At 35.7% G+C, this 23,840-nt stretch overlaps 1 protein-coding gene across 1 annotated transcript in view; it reads left to right on the top strand.

Moving 5' to 3' along the window:
* The window catches only part of CFAP47 (cilia and flagella associated protein 47), a 277,322-nt gene that overhangs the window by 246,234 nt on the left and 7,248 nt on the right, over positions 1–23,840 (top strand). The window contains exons 61-63 of the mRNA XM_039380204.1: positions 10,189–10,360; positions 11,853–12,014; positions 21,427–21,595. Coding sequence (XP_039236138.1) covers positions 10,189–10,360; positions 11,853–12,014; positions 21,427–21,595 — 503 coding nt within the window. The remainder of the gene's footprint in view (positions 1–10,188; positions 10,361–11,852; positions 12,015–21,426; positions 21,596–23,840) is intronic.

Genomic DNA, 23,840 nt, shown 5'->3' with positions numbered 1-23,840 from the left:
GTCAGTCTAGTAAAATGAAAAGATATGAAGCTCTCAGTATACATTCTTTCCTCTTTGGAGAACTGTGAATACTATTATATAACTGTGAATACTATTATATAACTTTATTCATCCTTTTGAGAACTGCTGTCCATCAAGATACAGAGGGACTTTTTTTTTATCCTAGAGTAATGTGTTTAGCTCTTTATTGACTTATCACATATGAGCAGGCCACCTTAAGCATACTTGAGCTATTTCCCTCCAACATGTTGGCAACTGAATTGACACAAAAAACATACATTGAGCAAACTGAGGCAGCATTTTGAAAGACTTGCAGGTTCCTGATGTGTAGTGCTTGTTTTATTCATAGGAATAATTTGTTAAAACTGACTTCTGCACTTACTGCAAGACATTGATTTGGCACATTACATCTTTTCAAGCAAAAAGTCTGGTAATGAAATGCTTTACACCATAGGTAGTAAGATCATTTATAACTATGCTTTTCATGGTTTTCAGTGACATTAAAATGTCATTATTTATAGATGAATTTGATGCCTATTAGGAATCAACTTTAATGGTACTATCTACGCTTTCTTCATTCTACCAGAAATAATATAAATAAAAGCCTAAACCTCTAAGATAACAGCCTGGCAAGCTGTTCTTCATTTTTTTTCTCTTCTGAAAGAGTGATTCATCAGAGTGTATGTGTGATGTGCAGTAAGCAGTTTTTACATCCAAAGATAAATGATGATAATTACTGGCAGATCACATTTAAACAGCTAATAATGTGCTTCAGTATTTAAGGTATTTGGACAAGTATAAATACTTTAAAGTTAAAAATTTTCAAGTATGTCTTTTACATAAAAAATCAATTTCATCCAACAGAGATCATTTGACACAGAAAACTATGTCCTAGTTAGGACAACTGAGACCAGTTCATCAGGGTATGGGTGTAATCCAAAACTGTGTATTCTATAGCCTTCCATGCCATTTCCCAGAAACTGTTATCAATGAAGCATTTACACCCTCTGCCCATAGAGCCTGACTCCTCAGGCTATAAACTAGGTGTTAAGAGGCCTGTGAGATAGGAGGATGCTCCTGTCCTCACACCCTTTGTGGAACTCCCCGCCCTGAGGGAAGTGCTGAGCATTCCTGCCTGAACTGCAGGATATATAATCTTGGAGTCTTGGAACATTTGGAACCACTCTGTGGGATCCAGAGAAGGACTGTGGCTCATCGCTCTCAAACAGACTTGGATCACCACCCTATACTGGACTCCAATCACCACTTTGACCAGACTGCAACAGCTCTCCCCCCAGCATCTCACTGCAATCACCACTTTTGACTAGACTGCAACAGCTCTCCCACCAGCAGGTTCTTCCCCTCTCCCTTTACTTTGGACTCAAGCGGGGCCCAAGGAACACCACGTTGTTCATGTCCCAGGGTACTGGGTTATACATTTGGGTTTTGTGGGTTAAGACCAATTGTTTGTTTGATTGATTGTACTTACTGTATTATTTTAGTAAATTGTTATTCTGACTTATAATCTCTCCTTTGAGTTGAGTTCATTTCCCCTGCTGGTTAACTCTTAAACCAGTACAAACTATTACAATTTCTTAAGAAGGGACCATCTAAATAGTATCTATCTGAAATTATATAGTTTGTTATTCTGAAGTCAACAAAGTTACAGGGATCAAATAATAAAAGCTTAATGTTTTAGACATAGCAAATATAATATGGCCCTTTAAAAATAATTTTCAATTGCATTAAATGCATATTTTCACTCTAGATGTATTTTTCATCTTTTTCCTTACATGTGACTCTAAAGATATCTTTTTCAGTAAAGCAAATTTAAGAGCTGAGATTCATCCAAACAAGTGTGAGGGCTGCTATTTTTATTCTAATAAAACAGCATTTTTATCTTACTTTAAGTATTCAATAGGAAATACAGACATATTTCATTTTCCTTGAAATTCTACTTAATGTGGCAGATCTGGATCAGGAGGCTCACCTTTAGGATATGAGTTCAATAAAATTGGATATGACCAAAGAAATCTTAACACCAAAAGAAAGAAAAATGCCAGTATAGGTGGAGACAAAATATTTTTATAGACTTAATCTCTCCTCCAGAGATTTTAATATAATTCCTGATAAAATGTAGCAGGTTAATATTGAAAGCAATATGAAGAGGATAATAAATGATGAAGATGGCCCTCTGTCCTATTTAAGCGATCTCTGTATTGTCAGAATCATTGTGGCATTATTTTTTAAATTATCTATGAGGATGAGAGAATTAGAGCTATATAAATGAGATTTTCTTGCTCTGCAAAAGTATAAGAAAGAAAAACAAACTGATTGTTTTGGATTAACAGCGGATGAAAGAAGTGAGCAATGTCAAAATGGAAGTGTTAACAAGGGGGTAAACCACTGACTGGGTCACTCTGTTATGGATTATTACCTTGTAGTTAAGGGTAAAAATTCCTGCTGGAAAACAGGGAACTAGTAGAAGTCAAAGAGAGCATCAGAGAGAAATGAAAGCCTTAGATAGATTATCATGTCAGCTACTTAGTTTTTGTTTACATCTGGCTGTTTGTTTCTTAATTTATGAGTGAAGCATGGGAGAGATTTGATGCATTGTTTATTTTCTTTATTGAACTGAAATAATGCCAGGCATTTTAATGAAGAATTTCAAATAGGACTTTATTTACTTGTTGATATACAAGGCTACCACTGGGTCCATTAAACAAAGAAAAAAAATTAGTATAATTTTTTATCTCATAAGTAACCCCTCCTACTCTCTTTTCTTAATATAAGTATAACAGTAATGACAAATACTGAAAAAAATGAAGAACCTTTAAATTGTGAGCAAACGTGGTTTGGAACTGCTTTTATTTCTGTTTACAGAACAGGCATTCATTTCTGTTTCTTTAACATTTTATAAAATGTTTAAATCTGCAAGCCTTAGGAATGAGAAGCATCATTATGTTAATTAAAATTACTTTCTGACAGTTATGCAAAATCATGCTCAGTTTAAATATTCAATGCTTACAAGGAACCAGATCAATTATAAACTAATCTGAAGTTATTTATTCAGCTTCACAAAATTGCAAAAACAATAAATAATACAAACCTAGAAATTAATAAGTTCTTCCAGGTGTTACTCTTCAGTATGATGTACATCCAGGAAACATGAGACGTCCAAAAGAACTGATTGACTAACCCAACATAATGTATCTCTGAAACAAGAATACATAAATAGATATCTCTTAAAAGGATTTTGAGTTAGTGGATGAGGAAAACCTAGGCAATATAATTTGCTGCAAGAGTCTATTAATTACTTTAATTGTTATATGATTGTGATTGCCATTCCTCCCATTTCTTGCTCACAGAATTTCCTGTAATTGCTGTGGTTGGATGATAAGGAAGCATTGCTTCCAATAGAAGTGAAACTACTACACCCTTGTTTTGTAACGATATTTTGGGAAAGCTTCTGTAACTCCAAACTGTAGCCAACACAGCTCTCCAGGACCTTAACTGTGCTTCTGCAACATCATAGCACCTCACAATGCATTAATTGGCACTATTTTTTTAATTATTTTGTCATTATTTATGGGACATCAACAAAGCCTTGCTAACCAAAGCCCTTAAGAGATACAGTTTTAGGTTTCCTAGAAGTACAATGAAGCAGTGCACTCCTTGTCTCAGCTTTTTAACATAGAAAAGCAAGTAGAGGGTTTATGCACCTAAATTTGCCTCAGAAAATGTATCTGACAGTCACTGTTGTAAAAAACCACATGCACACGTGCAACTGTTCTACCCTAAATGCTCTTCTATTTCCAGGTTATTACATTCTATTGTCATTTTTGTGCTAAAATTCTTTGTCTTCTGTGTCTGAAGCTGGACTGTCCAAATTTTGTTGTTCTTACAGAAAATGAAGTTATTATCTCTAGATCCCCTTCATCTCTCCCACACTGCACATTTCCAGCAGAACATGATGAAAAAAAAAACAACCCAAAACCAAACAACCTTCTCCTGTTGTTTTGGAGAATGTATACAACTTTATGTTTTTATAAATTAGTGCATCAGGCCTCTGGTTTTGACAGCTTAAGAACACATTGATCTGAAGCTTTGAAGATATAGCTAGATATTAAAACTATAAGACAAGTGACTAGAAGTTACATAGAATCACCACAGAGCATTGAATGAAATTGTGACCTTGAGCCATTACTCTTTCTTCAAGCCGCCTGAGGAATACAGAGTGAAACCTCAGAAATTTGCTACACTGAACTTTTATTAATTCTGGAACTGATTTGTATCCAAAATATAAGACAAATGGATACCTCCCCTGAGATTACATCTGTCTTATAGTAGAGGATTTTACACTACCCTATGTTATGGATGTTCCATCTTATGTATAGCTGAATGCAGTCTGTTGGATAAGGAAAAGGAAGGAAAAAAATGTGACCCTGGTGATTAGGTCCTGTGTTCCAGTCTCTGTGGCTCAGCCTGTTTTGTATATTAAAAAAAGTCAGAAGATAAAAAATAGATCCTTTTGTAATAGACCATAGTATGGTGTAAAACTATCAAGGACTATTGAAAAAACGGTGACATGAGTTTTCAATCTAGCCTCTGTGTGTGCCAACACAAATTGAATGTTTCGGTTAAAAGACAGCTTGAGTTGTTACTGATTTCCATGGGTGACATTCAAAGTGAGGCAGATGGGTGAGAATACCATCAAAAAATAATGTCTGTGTGAATTAAGAGTAAATCATGAGATATGTTCATGAAGAAGCTGCTTTGATGTTTCCTGTGCCCAGCCAATGATGTGATCTTTATCTGCTAGAGTTTCTGGATAAATGAAGACAAGGCTAAATAAAAGGGGAGCCTGTTGGAAAAGCAATATAATGTGTTATGACAAAACACATTTTAATCGATTCCTTTATAGAATTAATTTATAGGTCAGTGTACAAATCTGAGTAGAATATCAGATCCAAGGAGAATAATGTGGGAGATCCTTTGGGCTGATGAGAATCCTTTTGCTTTTTCTGAGGTTTTTGTTTTAATTTACTATGCCAAGTAATATCAAAAGAAAGAAAGAGTGTTAAGGCAGGTGGATGGATAGGCATAGTGAAAAGGGAATTAATGCAAAAGGGATTCAGAGAGAGGGAATATATGAAAACAATCTGCAAGAAACAGTGCAGAAATATATGTGGAAGAGCAGATACTAGATGCTCACTATGTGTTTCATATACATGGATTCACAAGCTTCCATTTCAGATGTTGCAGTGTTTGGAAGAAACATGCTCAAATAAAGCGGGGAGGAAAGGCTTTTAACTGCTCTCTTTACAGTAGAAACTTGGTTCAGAAGTGGATAGCTGTTTTAAAGAAGAGTTTTGAAAGAGAAAAATAAGGAAACAAAAATATCAAATGTAAGCAAAAATTTAGAAAATAAGAATTCAAGTTGGTTTCTATTCCTAGGGAAATAGGCAGTTTGATGTAGGGTTACAAAAAGATGTGGCTAAGAGTGGAATTTTGCACAGCCTTGAAGCTATGGATGAAGAGCTTTGACTGGACATGGAAAGAGAAATAAATTTTCAGGGAAGAGATATGAAGATATATATGCAGAACTTCATTGAGGATTTCCTTGACTTCCAATGAAGATCAATGACTATATTTTCAACAGGAGGATATAGCTTTTTAAAATCCATTTATTTCTATGTATTTAAGGTGGCTTGATGTCTCACATTTATTAAAGTTATGATGTTATCTTTGTTGTTATTTTTCATGCTCTACATACAGCACTTTTGTACCTGTATGAAGAAATTTGGTAAAGGTATATTAAGCTACAGGCAGGTCTTTTGGGATTCTTGTGCAATTTGTTTACTCTGCTGATATTATCATGGAGTTATGACATTTTACAGTGAGAAATAGCTATTTAATTCTAAGCTGAGATACATTTCTTACTGTCCAGATGATCATGATCATGGCTAGGCTTCACGAACGAAGATTTGGGAAGGGCTATGTCTACTTAAATGTTAGGATGTTGACCACCAGACTTCCTTTTATTTTTTTTTCCTTTATTACTCTTGTAATTCACTTGTTCACTTGAATATTTACTTGAAAACTGTATTAAAATGGTTTAATCTACTGTGCAATAATGTATTCTGTCTGCCTCTGATTTTGCTGGTGAGGTGTTTCTGCATGTTTAGTGTTCATTCCCCACTGTCTGCTGAGTTTCATCCGTGTGTGTGTCAAGACTCCTGGAAGACAGTGAAGAAGCAGGAAAAGGACAAGTGTCAGATGAGAGCTGAATGGGGCTATGAAGAAAGATATTTCATAAGATTTTGAAGGTCAAGATTAGATGCTGGATGTCTGGCAAAAATGAGTAGTGAACATCTGGTTTTTTAGTTTTTGTTTTAACAGTTTAGAGACTATTAGCTCAAGAGGAGAAGAAATCTTTGTTGGGTGTCAGGGCCAGAATAGACACTTAGCCTTGAAAAATTATCAGAACCAGTGAAAAAAATCAGTGAGAGAGTGCAGTATGTTACATTCAGCACCAAATGAAAACAATCTGGCTTATGAAAAGCATGAAACCGCAAATTTATGAAAGGCTGAGCTTTCACTGCATATTTGTATTTGGTGATTGCACTGCCCTCCTTTATTAAATGACTGCAAGTAAGGCTGCAGCCTGGTGAAAGGGAGGTGAGGAAGGCCAGTTAAGTGAATTCACTTGCATCTCTGTTTTATTGCATCCATCCAAGGAAAAGCCTCTGTAACAGGGATAAGCATTTCAGTAGTCTGAGCATCTTTCCATCACAGCTTTAATTTCTGTCTGTCTCTCTGGAAATGGGAGATAGTGTGAAAGTAAAGAGAGTCCCTTGAGAAGATCCTCCCCTGTGCCATTTTTATGTCACCAAGTCTGCCACAGGTTAAGCACTACGTGTGGAAAGCTCAGGCAGCTTGATCTCCCCTAGGTATCCAGGAGAGACTGCAGCCTCACAGGCCAGTGTCCATTAGACTTTTATCATCAGAAAACACATTCTATAATGAGCTGGGCTTCGGTGAAATCAAACACTCACTTTTCAAAAATGGGAGGAAGGTACAAAGGCTTCTCTAATGACAGAGTGAAACTCTCTTCGAGGTCAGATATATCCAGTGGGCCTTTCACAGTACCTTCTATAGACATTAGGCCTGTCTACAAACGTCTTTGTTATCAACTCTTTTGAAGTTTGAATACAGGTTTTTTTCCACTAAAAAGTCATGTAAATTTCTGAGATCCTTATTTTGTGAACCTGTTAGACTAGTCTTTTAATTTTTAGATGCATGACATCTATTAATTAGTGTTACAGTAAATGTAACAGTCACACAAAAATTCACATTTTCTCAATTTATATACTCAGAGTGTAAAATCCTTGGATTTTTTTTAAAGTGGTCTATATCCTTTCGTCTTCTTAGAGACTATTTAAACAAACCAAATACTTTTATTCTAGTGCTTTTTAAGAAGTGTCCTTACTAGCATTTGAAAATAAATGTCGGCCAAGTTATAGAACTGTATAGCTGAAAAACCTGATTGGTTTTTAAACATAGCTGCTTCAGCAATTCTGCATCCACAGTGTTGCCTAAATTTATACTACCTTTTTGGAAATCATTATTTGCACAAATGAAAACACTTAAAGACTGAGATTAATTGCCTTTCAAAAGAAGAAATGTTTAATGCTTGAAAAAATTGTCTTGGAATAGTTACCTCAAAACATATTCTTACTCCTTTTCTTAGATAATGTGAAGTATTATTGAGTAAATGTGAGGAAGTAATATTTTTCATAATCAGAACTTCTATTCCCTGGATGTAACCAGCTGTATATAAATAGCATGCTTTTATCTTCCCAGTGTTTGGATAGATAAAAATCTTTGTGTTGAGTCAGGTGTGGCTAAAGCTCTCCCTGCTGCTCTCTATTTACAAAACAGGAGTGGATTAATTGGGATGTACTTTATATCAGCATGTGTATTTTACAACTTGTATTAGATAAAACAAGAATTCTACCTGTATTAAAAATGGTAATTTTTAAAAAGAAAGCTAGTGAATGAAAGCATACAAAGAGCTGGGCTAAAGGGTCAAGGCATATTTGAACAGTATGTTATATTGTTTTGGGCTTTATGGCAAAGAAAATGTTAATTCTATCTCCATGTTTTATTTCTTTTACCATCGCAATTGAAAGTGGAAATTATAAGAGTCAAGAGAATTCTGAATATTTGACAAATTGGACAATTTACTAACCATGATTCATTACTTCTTTTTTTTACCTCTGACTTCTGCCAGTTTGTTTAAGCAGCATGTGTATTACAGAATTGTCTAGTATCAAATATTAACATTTCACAGAGGCTTCCTAAGTATTCCTAATATAATAGTCTTCAGGGCAGCTGTGATGAAAATATAATTATATTTTTCATTTTTGAGCAGTCCTAAACTAGATCAGGAGCCTAGATCAAAACCACTTAAGGGACCAGCATTACTAGGCTTTCAAATATTGGCAGTAATAAATGCATTATTTTTCCTTATCTGTTGAAAGTATTGAAATATTTTAACTAATTACTTAATATGAGCACAGAACAGGTTACAAAACAGCCTGGAACAGAAAAAATATAAATATTTAATTGCTACTAACTAGAAGGTTCTATATACATATGTCAAACCAAACCCAAATGTCTTTAGATACTAAAAGCAACATGTAATTCACAATGTTTTCTTCCTAGCATCTGAACTATAAAATAAGATTTTCCTGAGTATTATTGTGTGGCATAACTGCTGAAAGAAACACTTGTTCAAAAGTTGCAATTTTTTTCACTGTGGAATGCTCCAAATGATTTCATCCTTTCTCTCCCATTGATTGTCAATGTCTTAATCTTCATGTTCTAACATTTGTTTAGGGTGACTACTAAAAGCTTTGGGCTGTGTTGGAATCAATGCTTGGCATAAGCATTATATTTTTCAAACAGAGAAACAGGAAAGCATGGAACAGTGTAGGATGATCCTAAATTTTTTAAACTGTAGGAAAAATATTCATGTTTAATTTCATTGTAACAAAATACATTTATTGTAATACGGTGCGTATATGATAGTTGGATTAATATATGAAAATCCTGTATATTTGGTACTCAGTGTGTATCTACTATGACTGATAACTCCATATGTTGGGAATAATATTTTGCTTCTCTGCGTGTCTCTTTAGTAGGAATTGTACAGAGATTTGTGAAGTATCTACTTTAAGAGTTAGAAATGTTTCAATATAAGCTGCTGCATTTCTGGGGGTCGATCTGTGTGTTCAAAAACAAGGCAACAAAGGTTCACACCTTTTGTTAGCTGATGAAGTGAGAAGAAGGAATTTGAACATTTCAGAGAAGGAGGAAGGACTAGAAGCGTAAGAAGGCACTCTGTAGCCAGTCAGATATGTGTACAGGGACGGATACACAGCAGTTCTGTGCAACACATTGTACTCAGCTGTGCAATTTCAAAATGTGTCCTGAGATATGTGGTCACAGTAAAATGAAATCTCCTGTAGGATTTAGTGGTTGTGTTAAAGCACTTCTCATCCGTAAAATGTGTAAAACGTTTAAATAGATTAGCAACTTGATTTTCTTTTCCTCATAAAAATGTTCCCTTCTGTGCACAAATTACTACCGTATACTGAACATCTCAGTTTTCTTTATTACAGCTGCAGGACACATTTGATTCAAGAAGCTCAGCTGTTTATTCTTATGTCATTACTACTTGGCCCTATCATGGCTGCTACAGGGGAGAAGAGGCTACTAGTGACATCTTCATTGTTTCTCTGTATTGTTTCTCAGGCTTGCAGCCATCAGTGGCACTCATGTCCTTAATGGCTTTTTTTTTTTTTTTATGATTGTCCCAGTGGCATGACTCAAAAATAGTGTTACATTCTTGCAGTTTTCATTTGCCTGATGCACTAGAAATATCTCAGCATAACACAGAAGTGGTAGTCAGAACAATATTGCTGTAATCATTTGCATATCCTAAGTAGCTTGTCATATGAAATGGGAAGATTTTGCTATGCAGTCAGAAGGAAATCAGTCAAGTTTTAGATAATTACTAGTTTTACTTGTCTGTCATTTTTAGTAACAAATGAAAGAATTGTAACTCATAGGCAGCCAACTGTGAGAATAAGACTGATCTTTTTCTCTTGTATCATTTAGGTTTCTCTGCAACAGCAGAGTTTCTGTATGAATTGCAATATCAATCAAATGAAATTAGATCTCAGCTTGAATCTTTGGTTGGTATGCATCTGGTTCAAAAAGAGTGGGATACAGAATCTGGAATCGTAACACTGATCTTTAATGTCGTGTTTGCACCTAACAAACCAATGAGGTAAGCTCCTGTTCCTTATTGCCAAGAGAACATGTAATGAACTCCTGTCTGATCACTTTTAGCTGCATAAGCACCTCCCTTCACTCTTTTCCTCATTTTTTTTTCACCTCTGAGATCTATTATTTTAGATTTTCTCACTTTCTGCTTCTCAGTATGATAACAGTGTTTCTTTTTAATGCCTACGAGATAGTTCTGTTGGGTTACTTCCATAGCCTGTGTGGAAGCCCATTTTACTTCTAAATATTGGAGTATTGAAAGACTTTCAATGGAAATAAATTGTTCTCAAATTTCACAAAAAGCATACAGACAAGATGGTCGTTCAGTCTTGGAAAATTTTTCCTAGACGAGCATGTGTGCATATTCTTTGGCTGGATGGGATAGTTAAATTTGAATTTAGTCTCTAGTGCTCTGGTAACAATGATCCACAGGAAAACGTTATCCTCTTCTATAGCTGTGATGTGAGAAATGATGGATTTTGTTTGATTTACATTGGCACATCCCATTTCTTTAAAAGGAAACTATGGAAGGGACCTCCTTTTGGAGAGAGAGAAGTTGTGCCTTTCTTTTGAAGCAGTGAAATGTGCGTGGGGAGGAGGTTGGAAAGAAACTTCAGTAAAATGCAGGCACACATTAAATTCAGAGTCCCAACATTACTGGGAGTGTTAGGGAGCAATCACTGCTGAATATCATGGATTACATGCAAAAAGGTTATCTTTAGGGTGCAGGAGGTTACTCTGTACTTGCAGCAGTCCAGAAGGTTAATGAATTAAACAAAGAGCAAACCTTTAGGAAAAAACTATCCTCCCACTGCATGCAGTGTCATTGTGTCAGAGAGGGGGTAATTTATAAACCCTTTTTATTTCTACTCTGTCCTTTTTATTTTATTATTTTCTGATTTGGTTTGGGTTTATTTTATCTTTGTATACTTGAGACTTATCAGGGTTCATGCAGAGACTCGATGACTGCAATTAATTGGTTTCTTTATCTTCAGAATCTACAGCACCAACTCCTTTCTTAGAGAGTCTAAAGACATCAGAGTCTGGAATTTTTATAAAGTACATGGACATTTGTCAGATCTGTTTGATTCTAATATGAACTGCTAACATATTCTGGACAAAATTCTCCTCTAAGACCACAATAACTAAAGAATAATTATTAAAACAAATTTACTTAAATTTGTTAAACTCAAGAGAGAGTAAGCAGAAGAATAATAAAATCTCATAGCTGTACCAGTCATTTTTCTTTCATATTATGTTCTTTTTTGTACTTTGCTGTAAATATCCACTGCTATTTAGTCTACGTTCCAGTCAAGTGCACCTGACATATACTATGCCTTGCAAAATTAAGGATATATTCCAAATTAAAGTAATTTGTATTTAATTTTACTGTAGTTTACTTCTACACACTCAAGCTTTATTTTGGACATAATTTAGTCAGTTTATGGTTTATAATGTCTTTCTATGTATTGAATGTTTTTATCTGAAATTTTAAGGAACGAGGCAACTCTCATGATACAATGGACTGCAGGAGGTGCTTGGAAGTTTCCACTGCAGTTCATTGCTACGGAGCCAGAAGTAGATGATGTCATCAACATTGAAGCAGTTGGCCTGAATAAGGAATCTATAGTTGGGTTTAAGCTTACAAGCCAGACAAGGTAAAAATACTTATGCTCAAGTATTTATGCAGTTTTCTGAGTGTACAACTCACACTCAAACACATCAGTTAGAATAGATTTTGGCAACAGAAACAAGTGGTCTGCAGCTACTTCATCATTAATTTCAAGTACTGCATTGTTTAAGTAGCAAATGTGATTTTGAAGCTGTGCTATAGAAAAAAAGAAACATTCTGTATTTGGGCTCTGGCTTCTCAAATGCAATAGATCCAAATGTTTATGTTATGCACTTAGTTTTGCCATAGAAGGCTTAGGTGTGTGTTAAAATGTGTAATACAATGGGAAGGAAGGTGTGTTGTGATATTAAAGGCTCACTGTGAAAGTCTTAATGTTTTCACTAATAGATTTTTTCAAAGTATTTAATGCTTACACCAAGAATATTCCTTTGCATTGTGCTTTAAGAAGTTTTAAATGTGCCATTCTTTTTATAGTGTTCCTGGTGTATTATGTAAGTGTGTTATGAATTCAGTTTTACTCTGTCCTTCCACTAGCTAAAATAATGGTGTGTTTCTTCAGTATTTTGTTGCTCTCCTTTTTTTAAAATTCCTGCGGAAATCTCTGTTAATATTTTTTTGCATGCATCAATTATTTTCTCAGGCTTTCACAAAGTTATATCAAACTCACAGTGTCGTTTGTATACAGCAGGAAGTCAAGGAATAAATTGTGTCATAATGATAGGTGAATTTTAAAATAGTAAACAGTGAACCTGAAAGAATCATAATACTTGTAATCTATTTAGCTTATGGAAGTTTTTAAGTTTCTTTTTTTTCCCTTTAAAATTAACTATTTTTCCTATATATATATAAAAAATGTGCCAGACATGCAGATTGACACTTAGCTTCCATCATAGATGCATCCTTTTGTAGCATTCCCCTCAGGAAGTCTCTTTGGTTCCAACCAATTTTTTTGTTTGTTTGTTTTTTAAGAGCTTATTTCCAAAAGCTGTGCCTCTAAGATGGACAGTTGTTCCAGGTTTTAGATGTCTGTCAGTGATGATAATTACTGGGGACTCTGAAAAAGGCTCCTATCATGGTGTTAAAGGTAACAGCTTCAATGGAATGGGCTGTTTCAGGAGCAAAAGTGAAGCAGTTGCTCTGGCAATACTGTAATCTCCTGGTAGGTGTTTGATAGTAGTGAAGATACCTAAAGTTCTCCAGAAAGGTATTATAAACCTGAGTCATTACAGTTATATAAAGAAAGAGCCACGATGGAAGACAGATTCTCTTTTGCCCTTAAACAAATTCCAGTTCTATTTTGTATAACACGTGCTCCTCCCATACATATCAAATACAAAGTGTAATGCATGTGCTGCATAAGTTCCGAGTTGTAAATGGTACCAGCAACTGCACCCATTGTGCATTAGGAAGGGCCAGCAGGTCAAGGAAGGTGATCCTGCCCCTCTGCTCAGCCCAGGCGAGGATTACCTGGAGAACTTTTTCCAGTTCTGGGCTCTTCAGGACAAGAGAGGCATGGAGCTCTTGGAGCGGATCCAGCGGAGGGCGACAAAAATTGATTAAGGGACTGGAGCATCTGTCTTGTGAGGAAAGGCTGAGGGAGCTGGGCCTCTTCAGCCTCAAGAAGAGACAGCTGAGAGGTCATATACAAGTATCTGAAGGGGGGGTGTCAGAGCACGGACCAGGCTCTGCTCAGTGGTGCCAAGCAACAGGACAAGAGGTAACAAGAGGTAACAAGAGGTGTCCAGGAAGTTCCACTGGAACATGAGGAAGAACTTCTTTGCTGTGCAGTGACCAAGCACTAGAACAGATTGCCCAGAGAGGGTGTGGAGTCTCCCTCACTGGACACATTCCAGAACCATCTGAATGCAATTCTGTGCCATGTGCTCTGGGATGACCCTGCTTGAGCAGGAAGGTTGGACCAGATGGCCCACTGTGGTCTCTTCCAACCCGACCCATTCTGTGATCCTGTGAATTCTGTGAACTGCTCTGTAAGGTTTATATTGCTTTATCTTATCTTTGATTTGCTTAGGAGATTTTGGTGGTGGTGGTTTTGTACAGAAGTAGAACACTCAGCCAACCAACATTTAGTATACCGGACCTGCAGATTAAAAGCAATTACATAAGAAAACCATATCTTACAGATGTAATTTAATGCTTGAATAACTCAAGTTACTTTGATTAAAAATAAAACAATGAAATATTAAAGCATGGTTTAGAAGTTTCAAATGGGATATGGAGTGTCATCCTGTAGATCCTCCTAGAAAAAAGTGATCAACCCCTTGGAGTATTCTTAAGTAAACAATCAGCAGCACAGTCCTATAGAGAATCAGTTCTGGTGCTTAAAGAGAGGTGGTTGTTTTTTCACCTTGCATATACATACTTCTTGTATTCCTTTGTTATGCTGGACAGTAGCTCATGGCACTGCTACCTTGAGTGTAACTGTGGGGGAAATAGAGCTGTATTTCTGAATAACCTGCTTGAAAGGAACTCTGCACATGTGTCTTTTTCTCTCTGGCAGGACAGAGAGGTTGCACAGCATCACTGAGAACACCTCTACGTCTTTTTGAGCAAGCAGGGTGCGTTTCTTTACAGCTCCTGCAACTCAAATGTGGGCTTCTCTCTTTAGTTCCACCCCTCCCCAGCAAAATCCTCAATGTGTTCAAAATGTTTCAGACTGAATTAATGATTTGGATGTAGTTGCCTCAGGAACAATGAACAGTTACAAATGGGAGATAGTTGCTACACTCTTCACAATGATCTGCAATAATGAAAGCTCTGAGAGTTCATGCAAATCTGTAATGCACTCTTAGTACATTTAATGTGAAATCGCCCAATATCTGCTTCAGTAAATAGTGAAAGACACTGAGAATGCAGCTAAACAGTTTTGTTGTATGAGGAAAACTCAAATAAATTTTTTTTAAACTATCTGCACCTAGAAAAGTTATGATATTTAAATATACCAATACTTTATTTTCAGCTTTAAAAATTCAAAAGTGACACGTTGAATGCTTTCTTGTATTGGCATTAAGCTTGATTAGAGTCAAATCAGCAGATTTCACTTGCTAAATAACGAAATGATACCACTTCTTAAAATTCATAGATGACCTTTTTTGGGGTCTATCATAAGTGTAGGTTTAATTCAACATCAGCTGAAATCATTTGCAGTATTTTCACTGAGGTAACTGGCTTTACTACAAGCCTCTGTTTGAATTCACATTAGCGTTTGTTTTAATGCCAAATGCAGTGTAGGTATTGGTTTACAGAATGATTTACAGAATGACAGCAGTATTGACCAAAAAGGATAGAATGTTATCCTTGGAAATGAAAATTATAGAAGCTTGTTTGATATCCATCACAAAATATTGGTCCATTATTTTATATTGAAATCTGTAATTGAAACAGAGAATAAAAATTCTCAAAGTGATACTTAAGAAAGCTAGTCCTTTCTGTTTGTTTTACTGAAAATAATGTATTTTTAATCAATTTTGTTTTGGATCAGAACATTTGTATTAATATAGAACTGGGTTTTGGAGCTTATTCCTTGCTATATATTCCTGTATAGAGGTATTTTGATGGTTGAATTTATTTCTTCACATTAAAATACAGATGTCCAGCTACAATAGAATGTTACCTTATTTGTTTTTCAGTGCAAATACTTCAGTAGCCAACATGAAATGTGTGGATAGATACAGATGAATACTGTATTCGTTTGGAAATTTTTTGTAAACTACCTTACTTTTGAAGGTTCAGTCCAACTGGGGGATAATTCTCTGCCGTTTGTTCTATCTTCTTGTTTCTCATACCCTGTCTCCTTTCACCAGTTTAGTTCTGGCTTTCCATGCACCTCTAAGTGATTATTTCAGTCACATATGGCTTCCCTTATACAGTAAAATTTTGTCCATCTTGCCATCCCAACCGGTCATTCAAATTCTGTGTTTCTCACAAACAGGATATTTGTTATATTAAGGAAACTTCTTGGATAAACTCAAACTGCACCTCAGAAAAACATACTTAGCACCTGCTATCACAAAAGCAGAGTGGTATTGATGTGGTCTCCACAGAGTGGTATCTGCAAAATCCAAAGCTCCACCTGATTATAGAAACAGAGCTAAAATAAAGACAAAAAAACTCAACCAAACAGGTGGACTGGGGAGATGAGAGTAAAGATCAAATTAGGCTTTAAAATGACTGCATGTGCTGAGTTAGTTGTCTTAACCTACTTTTCACTGGGGATTTTCCTTATTTCTTCTATGCACATTTCCTAGTGCATAGAATAAATGTTCAATTAAAAGCATTTCTTGATCACACAAAATTAATGTTAACTCTGTCTGAGGAATTAGAGAGCAACCCATTTTGTTTCTGTGCCCTCTCTAATAGTGAAGGGAAGAACAAAAAAATATTTAGAGTTACAATTTTAAGAACCATTTCTGCTTTTCTGTAATTACTGCTGTATTTCTTTAGAACTAACACGAGCCAGAATTATGTATGCTGCAAGGAAATGCATTCATTAAGTTCTCAGCACACGCACCCTCTCCCTCGCTCACTCACACGTCGCTGTGCATGTTACAGGCCTGGATTCCTCTGCCAATCTCTTTGTTAGCAGTTCTGCAGAATTCTACCATTAATCTAAAGATGTAATTAGAATACTTTATCTTAGCATCTCCCACATAGTGGCAGCTGCAAAGGACAAATGTTGACTGAGCTCCATTTTTTGGAGTCTGAAGGGAGACCAGTGGAAAATATCGATAATGATGCACATGATGCAGACCTTTCAAAAAGTTATGATCTTCCTGCCTGGTAATACAATACCTGTCACATATTTAGCCAGGGGCTGTATCCAGTCATGTCACCTGGACTGCTTTTAGCAGGAAAAGTCAGTCAATCTGCAAATATAGTACCCGTGGGTAGAACAGGAATGAGACAGAAATTGTCTTGTGAAGATGAAACCTGCTTTGCTCCTGCTTTGCTTTTACAACATGTACACGATAAAAAGCCATGTCAAGGTTGGTGAAGCATCCCCCAACAGTCATTTGTCATGCAATGTTTCTTCATATTTTTTGAAAGTCCTTTAATTCAGAACCAGGCTCTCCAAAGCCACAGAAGTGATAGTTGGAGTTAAACCTTTACTGACGTCCAGAGTTTAGGATTTAGAGTGGTCAATTAAACAAGAGTTCATTTGGGTATGAAACATAATGAATTTTGATAATAAACAAGGATTTCCTAATTTTTTTTTCCATTGTCATTTTTTAGTTGGTAAGAAATGTTCTAAATCACACCAAGTCACTATCATACCAATCACTAATAATTCTATAGAATTTGACAAATGCATACAGTTAATAAGTTTAAAGGACCTGACTGCCTAATTACTGAGATTTCTTGTGTCATCCAACAGATGTTAACTGCAAATTACAAGAAGTTTAGTTATGATTAACTATTTCTGGAACCACATTGCAACATTTTCAAACCATATCCCTTATTTACTGAAGCAGTTATGTACTTTACAGATTAAGATATTTTGTTATTCTTTTTTTATTGAAAAAAAAAAAAAAAAATCCCAAACACTTGATCAAAAACACTGCATGTTGCTTTTTATGTATGGCTTTTCAAAATACTGAGTTTTGTAAAGGAATACATTTCTACAGGAATAATTTACTTCTTCAGTAGTTTGAGGAAGAGAAACATTAAAGCTATTTTGAGCCTTTATTTAATAAAAGTTTATAGTTTCAGGTGTTTTGGGGTATTTTATGTTTTGCAGTATGATCTCTACAGGAACATAAATTTTAAGTTTTTTTTTAGTTGAAGATGTAAGGTGCTATTATTTTTTTGTTTACTAATTTGAAAATTATCTAACATAAGAACGCTGATTAACACAGGCTGATATTTAAGAACAAGACTAAAGGAGTAATTATAAATATGCCTATTGAAGAGTAGTACAGTTTTATCTCTTCCAGGTTGCCATGACTTCATTGTCCAATTATTATTTCAATTCAAATTAATATTTACTCTTGTTCATTATTTAAGTAAGGGTAGAGTTCATATTGTCTGATAGAAGTATCAAAGCATTACGACAGGAGTTAAGGAACACAGAGGTAAGAAGACACATTTATTTTCTCTGGTTTATAAGGCCTCTGACCCTACATTTACTAATTCATTTCTGCTTGGTTCATATGTGTTTTCAAAACTCTAGATGTCATAAAACTTTATAAAGTATGTATCTGCCACCCTTGAGTTAAACAAAAACCTTCTTGAAAAAATTCAGACTACCTTTCAACCTTCCTTCATGGCTTAGAAATGACAAACCAAACATTGACTCTAGAGCTGTTTTACCTGAGGGAGTAATCAAAAGGAGGAATTAAATTTTAATAGTTTTAAAACACATAGTTATTAATTTTTAATTATACACTAAATATACAGACATGGAAAGCAATAATATCTGAAATTCTGGTGGTATTCTGGGAATTTGATCTCCAGCTTTCTCTTTATTGTAAAAGATGAGAATGAGAAAGCAATTTATTTATGCTAGTGAGGTACCCAGCGTGCCAGTGTAACCCATGTAATATGGATGCCAATGAAAACACTCTTGTTCTTTCTTGAGAGGACATCTTTAGATTTATCTTTAAAACAGTTCATGATTTATCAGCACTACAGGCATTGTGAAAGGTTCCTGTTTCTGACTGTGTGTAATTTTTTAATTGCTAGTTTTTTGTACAGTTAGCTATATCTTCATCATAATCCCTGCTGGCCTATATTATGATGATATTAAGGCTACCCATTTAATTTGTCAGAATTTCTATTTGCCTTATTTGGACATAGTTTCTACTCTGAGAAACATTTTGTATCCAGTAAATACCCATACTGCTTTGTTTAAAACTACCAAGCTTTGGGGAGTGGAAGGGAAGGAAACAGGGAGGTTTTAGGTGTGACTATATGTGTTCACGTAGGTTTTCATGTATTTATATATTTTACACAACACAGAAAAAAATTATAGCTGCCTCTATTACCTTGTGTCTATGCTGTCAAGAAGTATGCAGATTTTCTTTAAAGTTCTTTATTTTTTTCTCCATTTTTTTAAAATGAAAACTAAAATCTGACAAGGTTGATGCAATAAGATTATTCTTCTCTGACTTGGTAAGTATCTTGAATGCACAACTGTAGATCAGTTTTGTGACAGTTTCATTTTTAACTGTCTGGTCCCCCTATCCAGACAAAAGCTACAGCTTTTTCTCCTGTGTATTTTCTGACTGGTTTGAGGTCTCTGTTGCATGACACCCTGCTAAGAAACAATTTCTTCAAGACTGAAATCCTTATTTTTTTGTGTCTTCTGTGTCCTGTGGCCTGTCCCCTGTCTCATCTCCTTAGCATCTCATCATTACATCTGTAGTCAGAGTCAAGCTCTTGTATGTCTTACGAAGACTCAAAGTGCTTATTAGGAGTTGTCATCCCTAACTACTTACTGGAAAGCAGACTGAACATTGGAGATAAAGTGCTGTCTTAAAATGTTCCTGTGTCTAGTCTGTAGAGCAATGATATTAGAAATGAAGACCCGTGTTCAGGTCTCTGTTTCCAGAATGAGGGTTTGAATATTTATCTCAGACATTTTTGATCAGTGCTCTACCTGCTACTCAGTCTAAGAACCATCACTTCTTTTTCATCCCCTACCTGCTCTTTTTGTGTAGTAAGTATGCTCTAGGCATTCACAGCTGAGCAGGCCTTGTGGGAAACAAAGATGTGAAAATTCAAGGCTTAGACAGCACACAGATGGGAACTCAGGCCGTAGCAGGATTAGTGCTTATGGCCCAGGGCTATAAACTCAGCTGCACAGCTTTAGGCACCACAAAAAGACGTTGTTAGCATAAGTTTGATGTCACAAGACAAAATGTCATTTTAGACATGCAGTAGTTTTGCCCACCTTGCTGTCACCTAAAGTAAAAGCCAGGCTAAATCTGCTGATGCACCCAAATCTAATGGCACTGCTAAATGTCAGTTAATTTGATTTTATTTTTTTTTTAAGCAACAGAAGCTTTTTGGTTTCTGCTTTCTACACTCACACTGTTTGTTTCTATAAATCTACAGTATAACCTTTTTTTCATGAGAGCATTTTGAATATAGTAAAACCTTTCGTGAGAACATATTCCAAAGGAGAGCTATTTTTAAACAAGATGACATAGGCCCAGCTTACCACCCACAGAACAGAGCTTGTCCAGGAAATGTGGGACATTTCCGTAGAGATATGACTTGCCATAAAATATTAAATTTCATTTCTTTGTGAGTATTTTCTTTGAAAAGCAGCGTTATTTCTGGTGTGACAGTCCATGAATAAACAGATTTGAACAGCTTTTATTTGGGATGCTATTAGTTTTTCTTTCTTCAGGTTTTATCAACTGAAAATATGTTCCCTCTAAGCGTGTATGACACTTGCCCTGCTGTATGGTGGCAAAGTGCTGTGGATTAATTTTTGACCATCTCATTGTATTTCTAGTTCCAATTTCATATGTTCTCTTTCTGTCCAGATAGCGATAGACTTGTCCTTAGCAACACCTATAAAGACTAAAAAGAAAGTGCCTCACCAGAAAATACAAAAATGAATATTCTTTTCATGCTGAGAATATTTATGGTAGGGACTCCCTGAGGAACTGCAATAGACAGGCTTCAGTCTGGGATTGGCCTAAGACTGTTTTGTTGTACTCAGACACTGTTTTTACCAGGAATTAGCATTTTCTTTGGGTCCAACAGCACTGCCATGAAACAAGCCATTGGAAAAGATCTACGGGACCTGTGACAGAAATTCTTTGTGATAAGAGCTATAAAATAATATCGATAGAGGAACCTAATTTTTATTATTTCAATATCTTAAGGTGTTCAGTTTATGGGATATGAAAATTTAAAAGCAGTGATAGAAATTTATTATTTTCCATATCTTCATTTCAAGGCTTTCAGAACTCCCTTCTAATCTGGTAACACTCTGCCAGATTGCAAATTCAGTTCTGGTCATAAAACATGATAAAATAGGTAACTTGTCAGTTTTATTTGATTAGAGATTGGAAAAGTGAGCGCTTTTAATAGGAAAAATGGATTTTCGCTCTGATATGAAATTTACTTCTATCACTGTTATTATATCTTTACAGGTCAAATGATTATTTTCTTTCTAGTGGCAAATTCTATCATTATTCTGTATTTATTATAATATTTATAACAGCATATGAGTGTGTTTGAAAGTGAAGACCAGTATGCAGGTCCCTGTATATAAGGAATACAAATATTTATAAATAAACATTTACTACAGAATAATTACTCTGTAAGTAAGAATGCTATTAATATTCTATATTCATTCCATGGGCTGCCATCTTTCCTGAGTCACACCTTATGGTGGCCTAAATGCAGATAAATTTTATTAAGATACTGTAAAACACACAATAACCTCCTGTGCTTTTCTGTAGCTCCCCAGAGCCATTCACTGCACACTTCCTGGCGGGCAGCGATCCTGATTTCCTTGTAATGCCGCAAGCTGGAGAACTTCTTCCAGCAGGCACCGCGGGAACCCATATAACGGTGGGATACAAGCCAAGGATGTATGGCAAGAAGCATACAGCAACACTGGTAATCGAGGTGAGCCTTCCTGAGAGCAATACACAAATACACCTTCAGGAGTGCAAGCAGGAAAAGAAATCCTACACCAAAGAGCAGCACTGAAACACACAACTGCACGGGCTGTGATTATTGTGCTGCTCTTCACAATGGACAAGAGTAAAACTAAATTTTGCAAATTGGCACGTGACAAGCTGGAAAAGCACACTGTATTTTAATTTCTGTGTTATCCCTTTGCTATCTGCATCAAAGATACTTATCTTGATACATTAGCCCCAACTCCATAGACAACATGACTTTCACAAAGAATCAAAATAATCATGTTAAGAACTGGTGGAGAATATATGAGTAATTGAATATGTGAGACCTAGGTTATTGATTTTAATTGTATTATACCTCTTAGGATCAAAGGCACTAGGATCTAGGTTCTAAACTGTAGAAGATAGAATTTCAGAGCACAAAGCCAGGAATAGCTCTTTGGAAGCAAGCTTCAAAATAAGCAAAAATAATTTGTAAGCAAATATATTGTGTAAGTCTGAAGGTTAGGAGACATTTTAAGGCATTTATCCCTTCAGTAATAAAAATGTTCATATGAATGCGGGAGTTAATCTGTTGAAAACATACAGTAGCAGCAAACACCCCACATTCTCTATAAATCATAGTTTGCACTCTAAATCTATTCAGTGCACGCTGGCAATGTTTTCAGGCTACTCTATTAGATGAAAAACAGCAATATTGATTTAAGAAATAAGATGGTTGAAACAAAGTTGATAAAAAGATGCATGGCAAATCACTCTACTGTTTTATCTCTGTAAGCGGCAACTTGTACAACAGTGAATAAGAAATTCAAATCCTGGTTAAACAGAAAGTCCTTTAATCCCTCTTACTTGTTTTCTTTTACTGTATTAAATGTTTGATTAATTTAGTCTCTTTACATCAACAGCAGTGATGATTATCACTCTTCCATTTGAAAAAGAAGATAGCTGACTTCATATATTCTGTGCTCTTTTGTATTTACAAGATGCTGTGTTACACAGCTACAGAGCTCAGAAACATCTAATGTAGTTCTGGAACCGAACTCCTGTTTTTAGGCACGACACATGTAAATGTACTAGCTATGCTTGTCCTTGACTTAGCTTCCATCACTAACAAAGAGTTTTAACCATAAATCTCTCTGGAATGGGACAAACACAGTGGTCAAAGATCATTATTTCCTTTTTGGAATTTATCAGTACAGATGGCTTTTGTCTAATTGGATTTTTAGCCGACATCTACTCACACCTTAGGCTCTGGTTATGATCTAGGCATATGGCTCTTTACATCTCCACTTTTGGTACTGTGTATGGGTGTAGGAAATCAGTCACTCATACATGTTGCATACACATATCAGATCACATCTGGTTCACATCTATTCCTGTATGTTGAAAAATACATCGAGGACTCTTGATGCTCATAAGTGCATTTTGGACTGATATAACTCCATCACAGTATGTTAGAGATATTTCTTAGGTTCTTACTCTAACTGAAGTATTAAGTGGTTTCAGTAATGTTTTGATGAGGCTTGTGTTCTCTTTGCTCTTATTGATAAGCCTTTTGTGTAGTCCAGACTTCCCCCTTTCCTCTCCACACAAGCTTTCATTCCTGTAGTTCTAATGGAAGCCAGAGCATCTGCAACTGTGTGTAATTCAGCTACTGTGCTCTCAACATTGACCTGAAATTAAATTTGGTGACATGTTGAGAATACCTGAGACCCATTTCTGCCTTTTGTGTTTGTTGAAATCCTTTTCATTAGTGACCTGAGAGAGACAGATTTAGTTAGATGGCAAAAGGGGTATTAAATCACTTTTATTTGGGGAATAACAATGGAGGTGGTGAAATGCAATTATGTTAGACCTAACACTGAAGAACCTCTCTTGCATGTATCCTTTCTATCCAATGTACTGGCTGAGGCTTTGGGCTATTTTTAGAAATGGTGAGGAAGCTTCTTTTCTTTTACAGTGCCTCTCTTCTGATGCTGCTGCAGTAAAGGACTACGGTACTCTTGCTTTAAAATTTCTTTTGCATTTCTGAGGGTAAAGGCATAGTCCTAACAATCTCATATTTTCATTATTAAATTCTTTGAATAATGAGTAGCAGACTTGTAATTTTTTGTGTGCTTCAAAGAACAGCAATAATTAAGCTGTAAAGTAGCAGAGATGACAGTGTAAGTTCTTTATGTTCATCATTACAATTGTGTTGTAAAGGAAAATAGGAGGTTAGGATTATG

The sequence above is a fragment of the Pipra filicauda genome, unplaced genomic scaffold, assembly GCF_003945595.2.
Source record: "Pipra filicauda isolate LSUMZ 115617 unplaced genomic scaffold, ASM394559v2 scaffold18_size4552066_pilon, whole genome shotgun sequence".
Taxonomy (NCBI): Eukaryota; Metazoa; Chordata; class Aves; order Passeriformes; family Pipridae; genus Pipra; species Pipra filicauda.
This window is presented reverse-complemented; position numbering and strand designations above follow the sequence as displayed.